Consider the following 20,187-nt stretch of genomic DNA (forward strand, 5'->3'; position numbering starts at 1 on the left):
GCGGATTTGTTCAGTTGAAAAGCTTCTATTGAGGGCCACTGACTAAGACTAGGAATGACCAAATAATTTGTCACAAGGTGAGCGTTTCAATAATATTTAGGACATCAAGAAAAACTGAAGAGATAGCAAACCATGTCATTACGTGTGAGATCGAATCCACCCCATGTGCCAATGACACTTATGTACACTAAAGGATCAAAAGTTACCAATTCTTAGAGTAGGGTTTAATTTTATCATAAAATTAGATAAATCAAGTCTACTTTCTCTTAACAAACTTATTTTATCTCATTCTAACTCAACACTATCCCTACATATTTCGTATTAATTTAGTCGTCCCTTTTTTTTCGAGTTGGTATTGTGTCAGACTCGTCTGACAAACCATTCTCGTCGGACGTCACACACATAAAACAACTGAAAGAATAAAGGAACGAACTGAAAGAATAAATGAACCAACTGAAAGAATAAAACAACCAACTGGAAGAATAAAGGAACCAACTGAAAGAATAAAACAACCAACTGAGAGAATAAAGTAACCAACTGAAAGGATAAATCAACCAACTGAAAGAATAGACCAACGAACTAAAAGAATAAAACAACTATCTGAAAGAATGAAGATCAAATAACCATGGTCAGCGAAGAGGAAGATCCCCCTCCCCTCAAAAAATTCCCCAACCCACTTAAAACCAGACTGGTCTAGTTTTTCGGTGAGTGGGGAAAGTTTTGGAGGGGAGAGAGGCGGATTTCGAGGGGTGGGGGAAATTTTCGACGGTTTTCCCAGGTGGGAGTGGTTCTCCGTAGGCAATGTGGCGGTAGTGGTGGGTTTAGGGGTGGTTCTCGTGTGGCAGTAGTGGTGGGTTTAGGGGTGGTTCTCGTGTGGCAGTAGTGGTGGGTTGGAGTGAGGAGTGGGGTGGCTGTAGTGGGGGTGGCGCTGGCGCCTGGGAAGGAAGGTTTTTCGGTTTTGGGTCAGACCGTCCGACCAACACATTGGGTCAGACGGTCTGACCCAATAGTTTCACTTTTTTTTTGCTGTCTCTGTTTCCCTTTTAATTTGGAATTACAATAAAAATAATCCGCCAGTCTTATCGAATGGATTAAATTAGTCGCTAAATAAATTGAAGAATGTGATTGTTGGTCTTTAAATAAATTAATTTAGTCATCTATATAAATCTATTGTTCCTATTAAAGGAAGGATGCCACGCGACTGTGTAGTTACTAAGATTCGAATACATGATCTTTGAAATGAAATGTGAGAGTTTAACAATTAAGCCATTACAATTTCAATGCTTAATGTTACAATGTAAAACATAATAAAGTGTTATAAATATAAATAATTACAAAAACAAAGACAAGATTTTTGATCTCTAACATTTTTATTAAGTAATAACATTCTCTTATCCCAATTCCACTAAAATTGTTAATTTTATCCTCGATTCATTAGAAGTTTTTTATAAACAACTTAGCATGCTACGACGTCCATTTTTCAATTTTGTATTAAAACAAAATATTACGAAAACTAATAAAATCAATTATGAAATTTATCAATAATAACATATTTAATAATTACAACTAATCCGAGACATCGCTCAAACCAAAATTCTAGATATTCAGAAAAGTGATCCGTTCTATTCTTAATATTAAATTCGAGCTATAATCTAATTTAAAATTAAAAGTCGGAGGTGTCTTATAAGACCAATCCAGGGAAACTTTAGGTTAAATGCCAAAAAAAAAAAAGGAATCATCTAGTACAAAATCATCTCAAGTCTGAATTTAGACAAGTCTTTAGTCTATGTTTTGTTTCATTGAGTCCTCTCTGATGATGTGTCGCTGTGTTTACAAAATTGTCTGCTTTTAAAACCAACTTTTTCCATTTTCAAACTTCCTACTTTTTCTCTCTCATCACTCTCAATTCTCCAATCCAATCTCTCTCTCTCTCTTCTTCATCCTCCTTCAATTTCATACAAAATCATTCCTTAATCATCCTTCTCCTTTTTTTTTTATTCTGGGAATTTAATTTTTCTTTTGATGAAATAGTATTTTATATACTCTTATTATTATTTCCTGTCCTTTTAACTTTTTTTTGTCTTTCTACTATCATACTCATATTCCTCGATTTTCCCTTTTTTCTGGGTTTTTGGGGAAATGATTTTTTTCCCGTGACCCAATTTTTCGTTTTTTTTTGGGGTTGAAGATGATGATCAGATACTTTGATCGAGGCACTATATTATCTGCAGTTTGATTAATTTTCGACGTTGATTTTAGGGTTTTTTTTCTTCATTTCGCCCATCTTTAGGGTTTAACGTCATTTCAGGTAAAAGTCTTTGATGTTACTGTTTTGTTTTGTTTTCAATTTCGTTTTTTTTAATTGTTATTTTTATATATTGTCTGGGATGTATTTTAATGCCTGGATAAGATATTTCTCTTACTTATCTGGTAGGTGAGAGAAGTTGTACTGGTACTACTTTATAATTTTCATCATTCAATTGAATTTATTTGCTATTATATGGTATTGGGTCCATTTTAATTAATTCTGGATAGTATTTGTTTTGATATTTTTCATGAAAGTTGAATTAATGATTGGAAATAGTAATAATATTTATGCCTAAGCATAAAGTTTCCTTTTTTATGAGGAACTATTGTTCTGTAATGATTGACTTGTGATGATGTGGACTTTTATAAAATGTATGATTATGTATGTGTATGATTTATGAATATGATGATGGTACTGTTATGTGTATGATTATTGTAAACTTATACTGTAAAAGTAAAGTTCTAATATTTGTTGATTGATATTCTACTGAAATGGAAATTGGCCTTGTGTCACTTTCATATGGCTTTTGGATGTGTAACTTTTCTCCCAATGAGTGCTTTAGCATTTGCTGATCTATGGGATTGAACTTCCCCCTCCCCCTTATTTCCATTCGTAAAAAAGACGGGGTTACTTGTCACCTTCTGATGTTTCTCACTGGAACCCATGTGCTCGAATGGGATCTTGAGAGATGAATAATGTTCGTTTTATGCCCAATATTTTGGTTTGTCATCTCTGATTGTCCGACATTTTGTGAGGGAGGTCTTGTGGTTGTGAAGTTGAGAAATGGGGGGACTACTTTTGAAATCGACTTTTTTGGCTGATGGTTTTGAGTGTGGTGGTTTATTATATGATGATAATTAAACCTGTGTCACAAATTTTCAGCACCAAATGAACAACATTGTGAATTGCTGATCAATGTTGTCGAGGATAGTTGATAGAGATAACTTTTCACTCCGTGACCTTGACTTTCATGTTACTTGTACTTTCATGTTACTTGTAGTTGTTGTACCTGTCTGTTATGTGGGAGAAAGAGAGACTTTCTAAGCTGTCTTTAATTGCATTAATCGTGTTAATTGCATATTAATTGTTTTGTCAGTGATTATTTTTCGTAATTACGGATAGCTGTGATTTCCAGTGGATAAGGATGCAAGAAGTTCCCTAGGCCCCTTCTTCTCCTTCCACTTTGCTTCAATCTCGTTTCATTTTAGCATTGGAGTTTATTGATAAGAAGGGTGCCTTTTTATCACGACAAAGTGTGTAGTTATGGAAGGGGAGGTAGTGAGATAAATATTATCAGTTTATGTGGTAGGCACTCATGGTTTGAATCTGTATTGCCAGCATTATGTTAGCTGTTTTGAACTGGTAAAACCTGAAATTTTTTCCATTCTCTTTTATGGGTAGTGTTTTCTGTTGATATTTGCCATCAACATGTATTGGCTTGGACCAGTCAATGAATAGTTTCTGGTCCTTTTAGCTAGATGTTGTTCTGGAGGACCTGGAGATATACTAGTTGATCACTTTCTTGGGAATGATTAATTCAAATTGATTAAAAGAGAAAGAAGTATGATTAAGAGGTATTGCTAGAGTGCTGAAGTGAGCTATTGAAAAAGCAAATCCTCTGTCTAGAACATAATTCCTTTCTATGAATACGACTTAATCAAATGAGTTAGATGTGCAAGAAGTAAAGCTCTTAGAAGTTTGTTGGATGTGATTAAAAGAGAAAGAAGTATGATTAAGAGGTATTGCTAGAGTGCTGAAGTGAGCTATTGAAAAAGCAAATCCTCTGTCTAGAACATAATTCCTTTCTATGAATACGACTTAATCAAATGAGTTAGATGTGCAAGAAGTAAAGCTCTTAGAAGTTTGTTGGGTGTAATATGAACACCATGACGAAACGAACATATTATGTCTTGGAATAGCTGTTTTAATGTCTGCTTATGAGTTTGTTATTGGTTTTTCTATGCAGGAGGCTTTAAATTTTCAGAAGACTAAGTCAGGACTATGGTGCATTCTGCAGAACGACCAAAAACTAGAGATTCTCCTAAGAGTGAAGTAGGAGAGATAGATACCAGGGCACCATTTCAGTCTGTGAAAGATGCTGTCAATTTATTTGGTGAGGTTGCTTTTTCTTCTGGAGGAAAACCTGCAATTAAGAAGATAAAACCACATTCAGCCGAGGTTTGTTTTGCCCACCTACATGTCTATTTATAATCTTAATCATGGAAGAATACATAGAGGAGAACCATCTTGACAGGCATGAGATTACCATTAGCCTAGGCCCTAGGGATATACTGCCTGGTATCCTTTTTCTTATCCACTTTTTTTCCCCATTCCTGACTCAGCATTTCCGAAGCAGAACAGATTTTGTATTGCTCTCAAAAATGAAAAGGAAAGGGGAGCCAAGACTAATATTTAGATTCATTTGGTGCCTTCTTTTTTTCTCTTTGGTGTGCGTGTTGGTTAGGGGCACTTAGGCCTTGTTTATGGCAACTACTACATCCGTTTTTTAGTAGTTGTATCATATTCCTTTTTGGGCTGTTTTGAATTAATTGTATCATTTCCTTTTTTGGGAAAGGGTTTCACCTCAAATGTGATTTGTTTAATATTTTCATTTTACCTTTAGTCCTTTATACAACTACCCTTAATATGCGTGCCCTTTCTTTTGCGTACAACTATTAATAAAAGGAAGAAATATTATATATCATAGAACATGTTAGGGTTATTTAGCATATACTATTTTAGTATGGTACAAAGTGTTTTAATGACGCTTCCATTGTTCCAAATGTAACGGGGTCGGTGTGATTAGAGGTGGAGACCACATGTATATATGTTACTCGGACTTGGGTACTCGTAACAAACAGGGTTACGTGCCCAAGTGTTCGATTTGGGTACTCGGCTTCTAAAAAGTGGCTTTGTATATGACAAGTACTGGAGATTTGTTTTGCAGATTTTTAATTTGGTTTGGCACCTACAGTAATTAAACATCATAGGTATTAGGTTTGCCTAATTTAGAGGTGGAGCAGCAACAGGAGTAGATGAGATCATGGGAATGTAGGAAGAAGGAAAAAGGGAGGAGGAGAGAGGACTGGAGAAGGGGAGGATGGAAAAGAGTAAATATTCAAGAAGAGAGAGGGTAGACAGTTTATCAGGTGCTTTTTGCCTTCATATGTGCTAAATGCCTTTTCAATGTGTTGCTTGACCAACACCCCATGATCTAATATTATGGAAATAGTTTTTATAAATGCCTTTTCTGTAGATTTGGTTCCAAAAGCTCCCCCCCTCCCCATATACGGATATACCTAAAAAAAGTACTCCTTGCGTCCCATTTTAATTGACAAAATTTCCTTTTCAGGAAGTTCTAGAATATCTGTCAAGATTCCATTATTAAACAACAAAAACATTTATATGCCACTAAATTTATTGGTTAAAAGTAATATATAAAATGGAAAACATAAAAATAAATGATGTTCCCTTATTTTTTTTATATTCCAAAGTACGACAACTAAAAATGGGACGGAGCGAGTATAAAATATAAAATAAATGCCCAGTCTGAAGAAGAGAGGGGAGGGGGTGGGGGTGTCTCTGGAGGTGGGAGCACAAAGAATGTCCATTGAACATTTTCTGGGATCAATTTCTTTTTCTAATTGTGATTCTTTTGGGGGTGAAATTCTTGTGAATGTACGTTCTCTATGAACTATATTGCTCATTGCTAGGGTTTATATAAGGTCTGAGTCTTCTGTTTTTGCAGAAAGTTTTGGCTAAAGAGACGGAACTTCACCTAGCTCAGAAGGAGCTGAACAAGTTAAAGGAGCAACTAAAAAATGCTGAATATACCAAAGCTGAAGCACTTGTAGAACTTGAGAAAGCTAAGAGAACTGCGGAAAATCTAACACACAATCTCAAAATCTTAAATGAATCCAAAGAGGCTGCAACTCAAGCAACAGAAGCTGCAAAACAACATGCAAAGCAGCTTGAAGATGTGAACAGTGGCAAACATGCTGTGACCAATGGCTTTCATAAAGAAGAGTCTGGGGATGCAAAAGAACATTATACTACTGTAATTTCAGAACTTAATGCTGCCAAGCAAGAGCTTGCTAAAGTTCGTCAGGATTATGATACGTCTTTGGAAGCAAAAGCTACTGCAACCAAGCAAGCTGCGGAAGCTAAGCTTACAACAAAAGCAAACACAGAACGAGCTTCTGAACTTGCTAATGAAATTACTTCTCTAAAGGATACAATTGAGCAAGTGAGGCAGGTTTTATTCTCAGCCCAACATGAACAGTCAAAGATCTTCTCTGAGAAAGATGTTGAGAGACAATCTTACAAAGCCAGATTGGAGGAATCTTCAAGGAGGTTGCAGGAAATGAAGAAAGATTTTGATCCTGAAGCTGCTAAAGACCTTGAGGCAAAACTGGCAGAAGCAACAGGTGAAATTGAGTCTTTAAGAAAGGAAGTGGATAATGTTAGGGCATTGGATGTAGACTCTGTGAGAACTGTCACATTGGAGCTGGATGGTGCGAAAGAATCTCTGCAAAAAGTGTTGGAAGAGGGAAGTGCCCTCCAAAACATGGTGGATTCTCTGAAAGAGGAACTAGAGAATTTGAGAAAAGAGCATGCAAAATTAAAAGAAAAAGAAGCAGAAACAGAATCCATTGCTGGGAATCTGCATGTTAAGCTCCGTAAATGTAAGTCTGAGCTTGAGACTTGCTTTGAAGAAGAAGTTACAGCTAGCGGAGCCTCCGATGAAATGATTGCAACATTGAATCAACTGACAGAAGAAGCAGAAAATGCTAGACGTGAAGCGGAAGCGATGAAGATCAAGGCTGAAGAGCTTAGAAAGGAAGCTGCGGCCACCCGGAATGCCCTTGAACAAGCCGATCAGAAGTTAAAACTGGCTCTTGAAGAAGCTGAGGAAGCAAAAGCAGCTGAGGCAAGCGCTCTTGATCAGATTCAGGCATTGTCTGAACGAACAGATGCTGCTCGTTCTTCTACTTCAGAGTCTGGTGCGAATATCACAATCTCACGGGATGAGTTCAAGGCTTTGAGCAGGAAAGCAGAGGAGTCCGAGAAGCTCACGGAGATGAAGGTTGAAGCTGCTATGGCACAAGTGGAGGCTGTGAAGGCGAGTGAAAATGAGGCACTCAAGAGGTTGGAGGCTGCTCGCAAGGAGGTTGATGATATGAAGGCTGCCACAGAGGAGGCCTTAAAGAAGGCAGAGATGGCTAATGCAGCCAAAAAGGCCGTGGAGAGTGAGCTTCGGAGGTGGAGAGAGCGAGAGCAAAAGAAGGCAGCTGAGGCAGCATCCCGCATTTTGGCAGAGACACAGGCCACACAATCACAGATTCAGGCACCTATGCCGACGCACATACACCCGATGTCAACCAAGTCAGGGCCTGTTGATTACAAGTATCAAGTTCAGTATGCATCAGCAAAGGCTAATGGGGGTAAAATGTTGGATAAACCAAAAACTTCAGTCTCAAAGAAAGTGCTCTTACCAAATCTTAGTGGAATATTTCACAAGAAGAGAAGTCAAGCAGAAGGCGGATCACCATCGTATCTCCCTGGTGAGAACTGAACTTTTGTGATGGTTCATTATTTGGAGTAGGAAACCTCGCTTTTGGATATGTGTACATTTGGGTAGAAGGTGGAACTTGTGTGTTATAATATGTGATCCATGTGTGATGTGTGAAGAGGACATGGATCACATGGATATGAATGTGAAGAAACAGTAGTCATCTAAAAAGTCATTTCTGTATAGAACCGAGGTACTGAATAATTTTGCTTGTATTAGTGTAGGTCATTGTATGGTAATCTATGATTATTGAGTGCATGGAAAATGGGGCATGAAATGCCATCTCTTCACTTCACTAATGTCTTTTTTTTCCTTAAATTGTTGGTTTGGACTTTGGAGGCGGACTGACTTCATTTGTTTGCCAATGACCTAGATAGAGATGCTGAACCAGTCAATCATGTTGGTTTTTCTTTTTATTGATTTTGGGTTTGCAGTTCAAGTCTTCAGTGAGGTATTTCATGCCAATCTGATTGATCTTTGACATGTAAACACACAAAGGAAGGGCTTGTTGGTGCGAGGGCGATACAGAAGAAATTCTTCTTACAACGGAGTTCTCGAAGAGGGCCTCCAAAAAAGAAAACATATCTATAGTATTGGGTATCGGAAAAAATTGTGCTACAATTACTTGGCATTGATCTTGATATGTCCCAAGAGAGTATAGAAAGATTGGTTAAAGGCATGCCTAAGTATAGAGTAGGAGTAGTTTAGTACTGAATAACGCATAATCCACCAAAAGTTTGTTGCAACTTGCAATCAGCATTATGTACTACTAGCTACTACATTGCTATCTTTTCAATCACTACCACAGAGTACTACTCCATTATTAATACTAATTACTGTTTTTGACGGGTACCACTCCGTTACTTAATACTAGTAGTTAGTTAGAATTGGTACTCCTATTATTATTATTTCATTAATAACGGGATTAACCAGTCAACAAAGTTTCCTAACCAAATAAATGTTCATTAGAATGTTACAAACAAGAAATCTTACTCTAATTATGGGATATTATGCAAGATGTAATGACACTTAAATGGTACTATGACCAATTCAAAATGCGAGTTTTTTGTATAAATTATAAAGTTTTTCGCAATTTACTTTTTACGATTTAGTTGCTTGTCTATTTGGTTTGTTCATCTCTTGGTGTTAGTTGTTTTAAATTTAAGCAATTTTGCTGTTACGGCTTATTATTGCCAAAAAAATAGATAAAATATGAGGCTATTGAGACCATAATAAAACCTTCAACATCTAGACAAGTAGTGAAGTACTATATTACTTCATACAAGCGCATTAAAGTTAGATTATTTTTCATCAATAAATTAAAAAATCGAAACTCACTCGTATTAACAACAAATGTTTCATCAATCAATTAAAAAATCAAGACTCACTCAAGCATTTCCAATATTCACAACAAATGTTTCATCAATCAATTAAAAACCGAGACTCACTCAAGTATTCTCAATATTCACCATAAACATTCCATTCATCAATCAAAAAACCGAATATTACTTGAGCATAACTAATATCCACAACAAATATTTCATCAATCACTTTAAAAAACCGAACATTACTCGAGCATTAACAACATTCACAACAAATGTTTCATCAATCAATTAAAAACCAAAACTCACTTACGTATTTTCAATATTCACTATAAACATTCCATCCCTCAATCGAAAAACCGAATATTACCCGAACATTACCAATATTCACAACAACAAAAATATTTCATCAATCAATTAAAAAAAACAAGCATTCATCAAGTAGTACTATTATCTAACACCCCCCTCTCCTCCCACTCTCCCAAAACCCTCCCTAAATTCATTCACAAACTCAGAAAGAATCACATTCTCTCTCCTCAACTTGAAGTTACGATGTCCAGCAACAAAGAAGAAGGTCCTCTAAGCTTCTCAAACCCTTCATCATCTTCTCCAATCACACTCTCAGTCTCAGAAGGTGACAACAACTCGAGTAACAGTTACCTCATTGAACCCCAGATTGGGAGTGGTTCAAACAGCTTTCAGAGCGACAATATTCTCTACGATGTTGGCGGAAGTAACATCAACGACCCTGACTTTGGGTTTCTTAGACCTGATTTTCGTCAAAATGTGTTATTGGGAAGTGTGCAATTCTATGATCGACATGTTTTTCTTTGTTATAAGAACCCCAAAAATTGGCCCCCTCGTATTGAAGCTGCTGAATTTGATCGCTTACCTAGGCTACTTTCTGCTGCTTTAGCTGCTCGTAAATCTGATTTGAACAAGGAGGTTTGTCTTTTTTTTGATCTGGGTGTGTTTTTTCTTACCGTTATTCAACTGGGTTTGTGTTGTTTTGTTGATTTGTTCACTATTCTGCAAAAAAAATGATGGTTACTTTTGTGGATTTTTGAAAGTTTTGATGAATATATAGTTGGTTGAGTTGCTGATATGATAAAATTAAAGCTGCAATGGTATTTTGTTATGCTAAGACAGCTGATCTGGGTCTAGAAATCTTTGATGGAAAGTTCATTTCTTGATATGGTGGTAATTGTGATTAAAACTCGTTTTGATTTGGGTAGCTTCTGTTGTGGTTGTACAACTTAGTTTTTGGGTTGGTTTAATATTAATTGGTTGTGATTTTTGTAGGAATGTTGATGTGGTTTACTTGTTGAGAAATTTGGTGAGTAGTGAAAGATTTATCCCCATGCTCTGGAACTGAAACTAGTGGCAACTTTGGCCAGAAGTCTTATTGATGTAGACACATTTTCTTTGGGTTGAACTGAAGTTGTTATCTCTTATTTTATTATTGGTTCAACGGATGGTTTTCTGTTTGCTTTGGATAGTTGGCAGTTGATAGAGATTGATTACAAGATGCAAGCTTTGGCATACTTTGGAGTGACCTTTATGATATATGTAGATTTTTGGTTGGGTGTTTCTATTAGGCCCCGTTCGTTTCGCAAGTTTTACTCAACTGATATTATTTTTACTTATTTAATTTGATTTTGCTGATACTATTAAGAGTTTTATCATATGTAGCTTACTGCTTCATACTGATGGAAACTGATTTTAGCAATTGGAACCAATTTATACAGTCTATTATTTTTTGGAATTTATTCATGGTAACCTCGTAAATGTAAGTTGTTTTCCAAATAAGTTGTTTTCCAAAATAACAAACACTGAACTTTTTACCTTACTATGACGGCGACCTAATAGCATTAGATCTTGAGTTGTTCTTTTGAAGATTTTACCCTCTTTGTTTTATTCTTTCCCCTCCTCCCATGTTTGTCCGAACATCGACTTGTATGATTGACGATATGAGATTGAGGGCCAATTCTGAATGCCAACTGATGGTTCTGAGCTGGTCCATGGGTCTAAATAGTGATGGTTATAGGTTGTTTTGATGTCGGAGTTTGGAACTTTTCGATGGCCTATCAAGGCAATGGCCTATCAGTAATGTTGTGGGCTTGAAAGAGGGGAAGCGTGGAGATGTCTTTTAGAGGAAGCAAGGGGAAAAGTAAAAAAGAAAATGTGGTTTTTTCAACTAGCGGAACTTAAACTTTTGTCGATACTCCATTGTTACAAATGAAACAGTGTTTGTTAAGGGTTATTATGGAAAATGCAAATTCTAGGTGAGAAAATAGATTTATTTCATTTATATTGGCATAATAAGTTAGACAACTGAAAAAGTTTGTTTGATCAGCTCATACACTCATGGTTGCTACACAAACATACATACATTTCTGTTTAACTGATGTTTGCATGTTCCTTTTCCATCTTGCTTTTTAGAACATCAGACTATCAGAGTGCAAATCAACTTGGTTATCTATGTCTTCATAGTTTCCCCCAAACAGTGTCATAAGCTACTAGAGTTTAATTTATGTCTTCATAGTTGCCTCAAACAGTGCCATCAACTAGTAGACTGGAATATATGTCTGCAATTGCATAGTTGCCTCAAACAGTGTCATCAACTACTAGAATGGAATGTACTATTGTTGTCTCAACGCATATCACACTCCTCCTCTCATGACTTATTGCTGACATGACATGTGAGTATACTTGAGAATCTTTTTGGTGGAGAACATATTTGTGCATTGTTCGTTTATCAGATTGGATGTTGTTTCTGCGTATTTAATTAGTGAAGTCCATTGTTGTGGGAAGTTAATGACATTCTTCCGATGTTGAGGACCATGAAGCAGGTGGTAGGCGCTTGTTCCCTGGGAATGATCAGCGGTGCATATAATCTGTCTACTAATTGATCCTAGAATCCAACAATAATGTTCTCGATATTTGTGTTCATGAGCTTTGGTTTAGCTGTTGGTATATTTTGACTAGACATGCTTGTGGGTTGATTATTCTTCATGTAAGCTGGTGGTAGTGTTCATTGGGAATAGCTCTCTTGTCATGCTGACTGCTGAGCTTAGCTTAACAAGCCTGTGTTTTCATCTATATTTTCTTTTTAATTTTCTTGCATACTGAAGACCCGCCTAACGATCTGCGAAGGACGTGATGGAACTGAAACATCAAATGGAGATGTATTAATCTTCCCAGACATGATCAGATACAGGTTCCTAAATCTTATGATGCTTATTTGCTGCATCATTGATTTATTCATCTGCATGCTTACTGTCTTGTGGTGGTTTGTTGTGGCTCTTATAATCTTGGTAAAAAAATGCAGGAGATTGACACATTTTGATGTTGAAACTTTTGTTGAAGAAGTTCTTATTAAAGACGGTGAATGGCTTCCTGGGAACCCAGAGAAGCTGAAAGGCTCGTATATTTTTGTTTGTTGTCATGGTAGCCGAGATCGACGTTGTGGTGTGTGCGGACCTCCTTTGGTCGCTAGATTCAAGGAAGAGGTAGATTTGCATGGTCTTCAAGGAAAAGTCTCCATTAGCCCATGCTCCCATGTTGGTGGTCACAAATACGCCGGAAATGTAATAATATTTGGATCCAGGGTTGATGGGGAAGTCACTGGGCACTGGTTAGAAATTGAAGTTTTCTAAATGCCTCTTTAATGTCTAAAATATATTGCTTTACGAATAGATATTTGAGTTGCTTCAATACTGAGCAATGGTAGTTACTTCTCCACAGGTATGGATATGTTACACCAGAAGATGTGCCTAATTTGCTTGAACAACATGTTCTGAAGGGAGAAATCGTGGAATGGCTGTGGAGGTGAGTTTTCTTTTTGTTCACTTCCCAACTTTTTTCTCCAAGAGCTTCTAGGCAGTGTGCAGGTTACTTTTCTGGGACTGTCATGTGTTCAAACATGTTGCTGCACACTTCTAACATACATGCAGAGAGTCGTGGGATCTAGGCAATTCAAAACGGGGATTTTGAATAGTTTTGTTGTGTAAGCTTGTGTTACTCAAACTCGAGTACTTGTGTCAGACGAGTATGTGTCGTAGTGTGCGACTTGATTATATTGTGTAAAAGTTCCATGATTTTGATCCAAAATGAGGTGTAGAAGTGTCCATACCTATGTCGGAGTGTTGAGGATTTCACACTTGGTACTTGAGGTAAAATAAAGAGTCTGAGTAACATAGGTATGAGCAGATATATAGAAGATAATAGTTGTAATTAAGTTCAATTGGAGCTGTCTTATCTTTTTCACTTGTTTACATATTTCAGGGGTCAAATGGGTTTATCCGAGGATGATCAACAAAGAGCCCAAGAGTTGAGGCTCCACAATAGAGAAGGAAATATTACAGGAACAAGTGGAAAGTTCTCTTCTGAGCTGCCGGACATTAATTCTCCGACATGGGGATCTCATTTGGGGTCTAACGGCTGTTGCCAGGCCAATGGAGATGCTGCATGTTGTCAAAATCCTACATCAGCAGAAAAGGAGGATAATTTTAATATCCATGATGGAGAGGTAAAAGTAGCTAACGGGAAGAAGGGTAAAAAGCTTTTAAAAAATAACAGCTATAATGGATCTGGGAAGCGGAAGGTATGCGCTATGCCTTCATGGTTCGAGAGCTGGGAACGTGAAGATACATATGCAACCCTTGCAATTGTCTGTGCTGCTGTCTCAGTTGGTGTCGCATATAGTTGCTACAAGCAACTATAAATCGAGCGTTGCCACCTTTTGAACGGTAACAGCTTCAGCCTTCATGTTGTAATATTAGTATTGACCCAATCGGTCCTTTATGCAGCTAAATGCGTTGTGCATAGACATTATAAAGAGGAGAATGCAATGTGAAATGTGCAGTCAGCATTCTTTTATCTTTTTTAATCAGATATGAAGATTTGTAATGTAAATGGATTATTTGTAAATATGTTATTGATTTATTAATGGAATATGGTTTTCAGTCCAGTGATCCTATATTGTCGAAGAGCCCCTATTTTCTATAACAATTTGGCAAATACCTTTTTCTTTAGTTCTTATACCAATATGGTCATTCGGCCGGTGTTAGAAAACAATGCTGGTAACTGTATATTGGTAAAAAGAAAAACTAGCATGGTATCTGAATATAGTATCAAACGGAAACAACTATGCAGTATGTACATACACACTTTGCCTAACAACATAACCTTAATCCAGTTGACGAACATCATATACTCTACAAGGGATCTCAGAGGGTGGATGGATTTCTTTGATGGGATTGTTCCATCAAGCCGAAAGGCATTCTGGTCCTAAACTCTTAATATAACAGCATATTGACCAGACATCAAGCAACCTTGGCCCTGTTACTAGGAGTGTAGATCAGGCTTAGGCCCCACTGTGCTACTATATCCTAGTTGCTCGAGTGTTTGGCACCATTTGCGTTGCATCGAAAAGCCTCTAAACATCCCATTTGTTTATTTCTCGTGAAACTCGAAATTGCCTCGAAATGAACGCAACGAAATCTATATATTCGTTCCAAGCCATGTGACTCTTTTTCAATGACCTCCCATGTCCCTAGGAGGCATCCCAAAGCGTGTATTATAACCTTCCGTTTTGGCTGTTTTTAGGGTATTTTTGAACTTCTCCGGGCCCGATCATATTTCTCCCCAAACGTTCCTAAGAGTGTTGAAATGACTTATCACGTAGCCCGAGTGCTTGGCACCATCTACATTGCCTCAAAAATCTTGTAAACGCCCAATTTATTCATTTCTCGTGCAACCAAAAAGTACCATAAAATGAATATAAAGGCATCTATATTTCCGTTCCAGGCCATGAGACTCCTTTCTATTGACCCCCATGTCCCTAGGAGGCATCCCATGGAGTCCGGGGCACGGGCCCCAGAAAAGTTTGAAAGCGTGTCTTATAACCTTCACTTTTTGCTGTTTTTTTGCCAATTTATGAATTCTTCGGGGTCGGTCATATTTTTCTCCCGAAACGTTCCTAGCAGTGCTGACATGACTTATGACGTTTATCGAGTGTTTGGCATCATTTGCGTTGCCTCAAAAATCCTCTAATCGCGCCATTTGTTCATTTCTGGTGAAACCCGAAATTGACTCGAAATGAACGCAAAGGCATCAATATATTCGTTCCAAGCATCTGACTCTTTTCCAATGAAATACCATGTCCCTAGGAGGCATCCCGTGGCATCCGGAGCTCGTGCCCCAGGAAAGTCTGAAAGCGCGTATTATAACCTTCAAATTTGGCTGTTTTTTGGGTATTTTTGAACATTTCTGGGCCCGGTCATATTTTTCTCCCAAAACGTTCTAGCAGTGCCGATGTGAGTTATAATGTACCTCCAGTTCTTGGCACCATCTACATTGCCTCAAAAATCTTGAAAACGCCCAAATTTGTTCATTTCTCGTGCAACCAAAAAGTACCATGAAATGAACGTAAAGGCATCTATATTTTCGTTCCAGGCCATGGGACTCCTTTGTATTGACCCCCATGTCCCTAGGAGGCATCCCATGGAGTCCGGGGCACGGGCCCCAGAAAAGTTTGAAAGCGTGTATTATAACCTTCACTTTTTGCTGTTTTTTTGCCAATTTATGAATTCTTCGGGGTCGGTCATATTTTTCTCCCGAAACGTTCCTAGCAGTGCTGACATGACTTATGACGTTTATCGAGTGTTTGGCATCATTTGCGTTGCCTCAAAAATCCTCTAATCGCGCCATTTGTTCATTTCTGGTGAAACCCGAAATTGCCTCGAAATGAATGCAAAGGCATCTATATATTCGTTCCAAGCATCTGACTCTTTTCCAATGAAATACCATGTCCCTAGGAGGCATCCCGTGGCATCCGGAGCTCGTGCCCCAGGAAAGTCTGAAAGCGTGTATTATAACCTTCAAATTTGGCTGTTTTTTGGGTATTTTTGAACATTTCTGGGCCCGGTCATATTTTTCTCCCAAAACGTTCTAGCAGTGTCGATGTGAGTTATAATGTAACTCCAGTTCTTGGCACCATCTACATTGCCTCAAAAATATTGAAAACGCCCAATTTATTCATATCTCGTGCAACCAAAAAGTACCATGAAATGAACCAAAAGGCATCTATATTTTCGTTCCAGGCCATCGGACTCCTTTCTATTGACCCCCCATGTCCCTAGGAGGCATCCCATGGAGTCCGGGGTACGGGCGCAGAAAAGTTTGAAAGCGTGTATTATAACCTTCACTTTTTGCTGTTTTTTTGCCAATTTATGAATTCTTCGGGGTCGGTCATATTTTTCTCCCGAAACGTTCCTAGCAGTGCTGACATGACTTATGACGTTTATCGAGTGTTTGGCATCATTTGCGTTGCCTCAAAAATCCTCTAATCGCGCCATTTGTTCATTTCTGGTGAAACCCGAAATTGCCTCGAAATGAACGCAAAGGCATCTATATATTCGTTCCAAGCATGTGACTCTTTTCCAATGAAATACCATGTCCCTAGGAGGCATCCCGTGGCATCCGGAGCTCGTGCCCCAGGAAAGTCTGAAAGCGTGTATTATAACCTTCAAATTTGTCTGTTTTTTGGGTATTTTTGAACATTTCTGGGCCCGGTCATATTTTTCTCCCAAAACTTTCTAGCAGTGCCGATGTGAGTTATAATGTACCTCCAGTTCTTGGCACCATCTACATTGCCTCAAAAATCTTGTAAACGCCCAAATTTGTTCATATCTCGTGCAACCAAAAAGTACCATGAAATGAACGTAAAGGCATCTATATTTCCGTTCCAGGCCATGGGACTCCTTTGTATTGACCCCCATGTCCCTAGGAGGCATCCCATGGAGTCCGGGCAACGGGCCCGCAGAAAAGTTGAAGCGTGTATTATAACCTTCACTTTTTGCTGTTTTTTTGCCAATTTATGAATTCTTCGGGGTCGGTCATATTTTTCTCCCGAAACGTTCCTAGCAGTGCTGACATGACTTATGACGTTTATCGAGTGTTTGGCATCATTTGCGTTGCCTCAAAAATCCTCTAATCGCGCCATTTTTCATTTCTGGTGAAACCCGAAATTGCCTCGAAATGAACGTAAAGCATCTATATATTCGTTCCAAGCATGTGACTCTTTTCCAATGAAATACCATGTCCCTAGGAGGCATCCGTGGCATCCGGAGCTCGTGCCCCAGGAATCTGAAAGCGTGTATTATATACTCTTCAATAATTTGGCTGTTTTTTGGGTATTTTTGAACATTTCTGGGCCCGGTCATATTTTTCTCCCAAAACTTTCTAGCAGTGCCGATGTGAGTTATAATGTACCTCCAGTTCTTGGCACCATCTACATTGCCTCAAAAATCTTGAAAACGCCCAAATTTGTTCATTTCTCGTGCAACCAAAAAGTACCATGAAATGAACGTAAAGGCATCTATATTTCCGTTCCAGGCCATGGGACTCCTTTGTATTGACCCCCATTCCCTAGGAGGCATCCCATGGAGTCCGGGGCACGGGCCCAAAAAAGTTTGAAACGTGTATTATAACCTTCACTTTTTGCTGTTTTTTGCCAATTTATGAATTCTTCGGGGTCGGTCATATTTTTCTCCCGAAACGTTCCTAGCAGTGCTGACATGACTTATGACGTTTATCGAGTGTTTGGCATCAATTGCGTTGCCTCAAAAATCCTCTAATCGCGCCATTTGTTCATTTTTGGTGAAACCCGAAATTCCTCGAAATGAATGCAAAGGCATCTATATTTCGTTCCAAGCTATGTGACTCTTTTCCAATGAAATACCATGTCCCTAGGAGGATCCCGTGGCATCCGGAGCTCGTGCCCCAGGAAAGTCTGAAAGCGTGTATTATAACCTTCAAATTTGGCTGTTTTTTGGGTATTTTTGAACATTTCTGGGCCCGGTCATATTTTTCTCCCAAAACGTTCTAGCAGTGCCGATGTGAGTTATAATGTAACTCTAGTTCTTGGCACCATCTACATTGCCTCAAAAATCTTGTAAACGCCCAATTTATTCATATCTCGTGCAACCAAAAAGTACCATGAAATAACCAAAAGGCATCTATATTTTCGTTCCAGGCCATCGGACTCCTTTCTATTGACCCCCATGTCCCTAGGAGGCATCCCATGGAGTCCGGGGTACGGGCGCAGAAAAGTTTGAAAGCGTGTATTAAAACCTTCACTTTTTGCTGTTTTTTTGCCAATTTATGAATTCTTCGGGGTCGGTCATATTTTTCTCCCGAAACGTTCCTAGCAGTGCTGACATGACTTATGACGTTTATCAGAGTGTTTGGCATCATTTGCGTTGCCTCAAAAATCCTCTAATCGCGCCATTTGTTCATTTCTGGTGAAACCCGAAATTGCCTCGAAATGAACGCAAAGGCATCTATATATTCGTTCCAAGCCATGTGATTCTTTTCCAATGAAAAACCATGTCCCTAGGAGGCATCCCGTGGCATCCGGAGCTCGTGCCCCAGGAAAGTCCAAAAGCGTGTATTAAAACCTTCAATTTTGGCTGTTTTTTGGGTATTTTTGAACATTTTCGGGTTCGGTCATATTTTTCTCCCAAAACGTTCCAGCAGTGCCGACGTGAGTTATAATGTACCTCCAGTTCTTAGCACCATCTACATTGCCTCAAAAATCTTGTAAACGCCCAATTTATTCATTTTTCGTGCAACCAAAAAGTACCATGAAATGAACATAAAGGCATCTATATTTTCGTTCTAGGCCATGGGTCTCCTTTCTATTGACCCCCCATACCCTACGAGGCATCCACTATAGTGCGGAGCTCGGGCCCCAGAAAAGTTTGAAAGTGTGTATTATAACCTTCACTTTTTGCTGTTTTTTTTGCCATTTTATGAATTATTCGGGTCGGTCATATTTTTCTCCCGAAACGTTCCTAGCAGTGCTGACATGACATATAACGTTTATCGAGTGTTTGGCATCATTTGCGTTGCCTCAAAAATCCTCTAATCGCGCCATTTGTTCATTTCTAGTGAAACCCGAAATTGCCTCGAAATGAACACAAAGGCATCTAGATATTCGTTCCAAGCCATGTGACTCTTTTCCAATGAACTACCATGTCCCTAGGAGGCATCCCGTGACATCTGGAGCTCGTGCCCCAGGAAAGTCCTAAAGCGTGTATTATAACCTTCAATTTTGGATGTTTTTTGGGTATTTTTGAACATTTCCGGGCCCGGTCATATTTTTCACCCAAAACGTTCTAGCAGTGCCGATGTGAGTTATAATGTACCTCCAGTTCTTGGCACCATCTACATTGCCTAAAAAATCTTGAAAACGCCCAATTTTGTTCATTTCTCGTGCAACCAAATAGTACCATGAAATGAATATAAAGTCATCTATATTTTCGTTCCAGGCCATGGGACTCCTTTCTATTGACCCCCCATGTCCCTAGGACGCATCCCATGGAGTCCGGGGATCGGGCCCCAGAAAAGTTTGAAAGCGTGTATTATAATTTTCACTTTTTGCTTTTTTTTTGCCAATTTGTGAATTCTTCAGGGTCGGTCATATTTTTCTCCCGAAACGTTTCTAGCAGTGCTGACATGTCTTATGACGTTTATCGAGTGTTTGGCATCATTTGCGTTGCCTATCAAATAATCCTCTGATCGCGCCATTTGTTCATTTCTGGTGAAACCCGAAATTGCCTCAAAATGAACGCAAAGGCATCTATATATTCGTTCCAAGCCATGTGACTCTTTTCCAATGAACTACCATGTCCCTAGGAGGCATCCGGTGGCATCCGGAGCTCGTGCCCGAGGAAAGTCCGAAAGCGTGTACTATAACCTTCAATTTTGGCTGTTTTTTGGGTATTTTTGAACATTTTCGGGCCCGGTCATATTTTTCTCCCAAAACGTTCAAGCAGTGCCGATGTGAGTTATAATGTACCTCCGGTTCTTGGCACCATCTACATTGCCTCAAAAATCTTGTAAACGCCAAATTTATTCATTTCTCGTGCAACCAAAAAGTACCATGGAATGAACGTAAAGGCATCTATATTTTCGTT

General features: G+C 38.6%; 2 protein-coding genes across 2 annotated transcripts; both read left to right on the top strand.

The window, feature by feature from the left end:
* Nucleotides 1–1,795: 1,795 nt before the first annotated feature.
* LOC104891993 (WEB family protein At5g55860) lies at nucleotides 1,796–8,175 on the top strand. Its single transcript, XM_010677790.3, has 3 exons — nucleotides 1,796–2,308; nucleotides 4,275–4,486; nucleotides 6,057–8,175. The coding sequence occupies exons 2-3, from the start codon at nucleotides 4,310–4,312 to the stop codon at nucleotides 7,881–7,883; spliced, it is 2,004 nt and encodes a 667-aa protein (XP_010676092.1). The 5' UTR covers nucleotides 1,796–2,308; nucleotides 4,275–4,309; the 3' UTR covers nucleotides 7,884–8,175.
* Nucleotides 8,176–9,598: 1,423 nt separating this feature from the next.
* On the top strand, nucleotides 9,599–14,174 carry LOC104891992 (hypothetical protein). Its single transcript, XM_010677789.3, has 5 exons — nucleotides 9,599–10,147; nucleotides 12,337–12,422; nucleotides 12,534–12,839; nucleotides 12,950–13,033; nucleotides 13,490–14,174. The coding sequence occupies exons 1-5, from the start codon at nucleotides 9,755–9,757 to the stop codon at nucleotides 13,926–13,928; spliced, it is 1,308 nt and encodes a 435-aa protein (XP_010676091.1). The 5' UTR covers nucleotides 9,599–9,754; the 3' UTR covers nucleotides 13,929–14,174.
* The last annotated feature ends 6,013 nt before the right edge of the window (nucleotides 14,175–20,187 follow it).

The sequence above is a fragment of the Beta vulgaris genome, chromosome 4, assembly GCF_026745355.1.
Source record: "Beta vulgaris subsp. vulgaris cultivar EL10 chromosome 4, EL10.2, whole genome shotgun sequence".
NCBI classification, from domain to species: Eukaryota; Viridiplantae; Streptophyta; class Magnoliopsida; order Caryophyllales; family Amaranthaceae; genus Beta; species Beta vulgaris.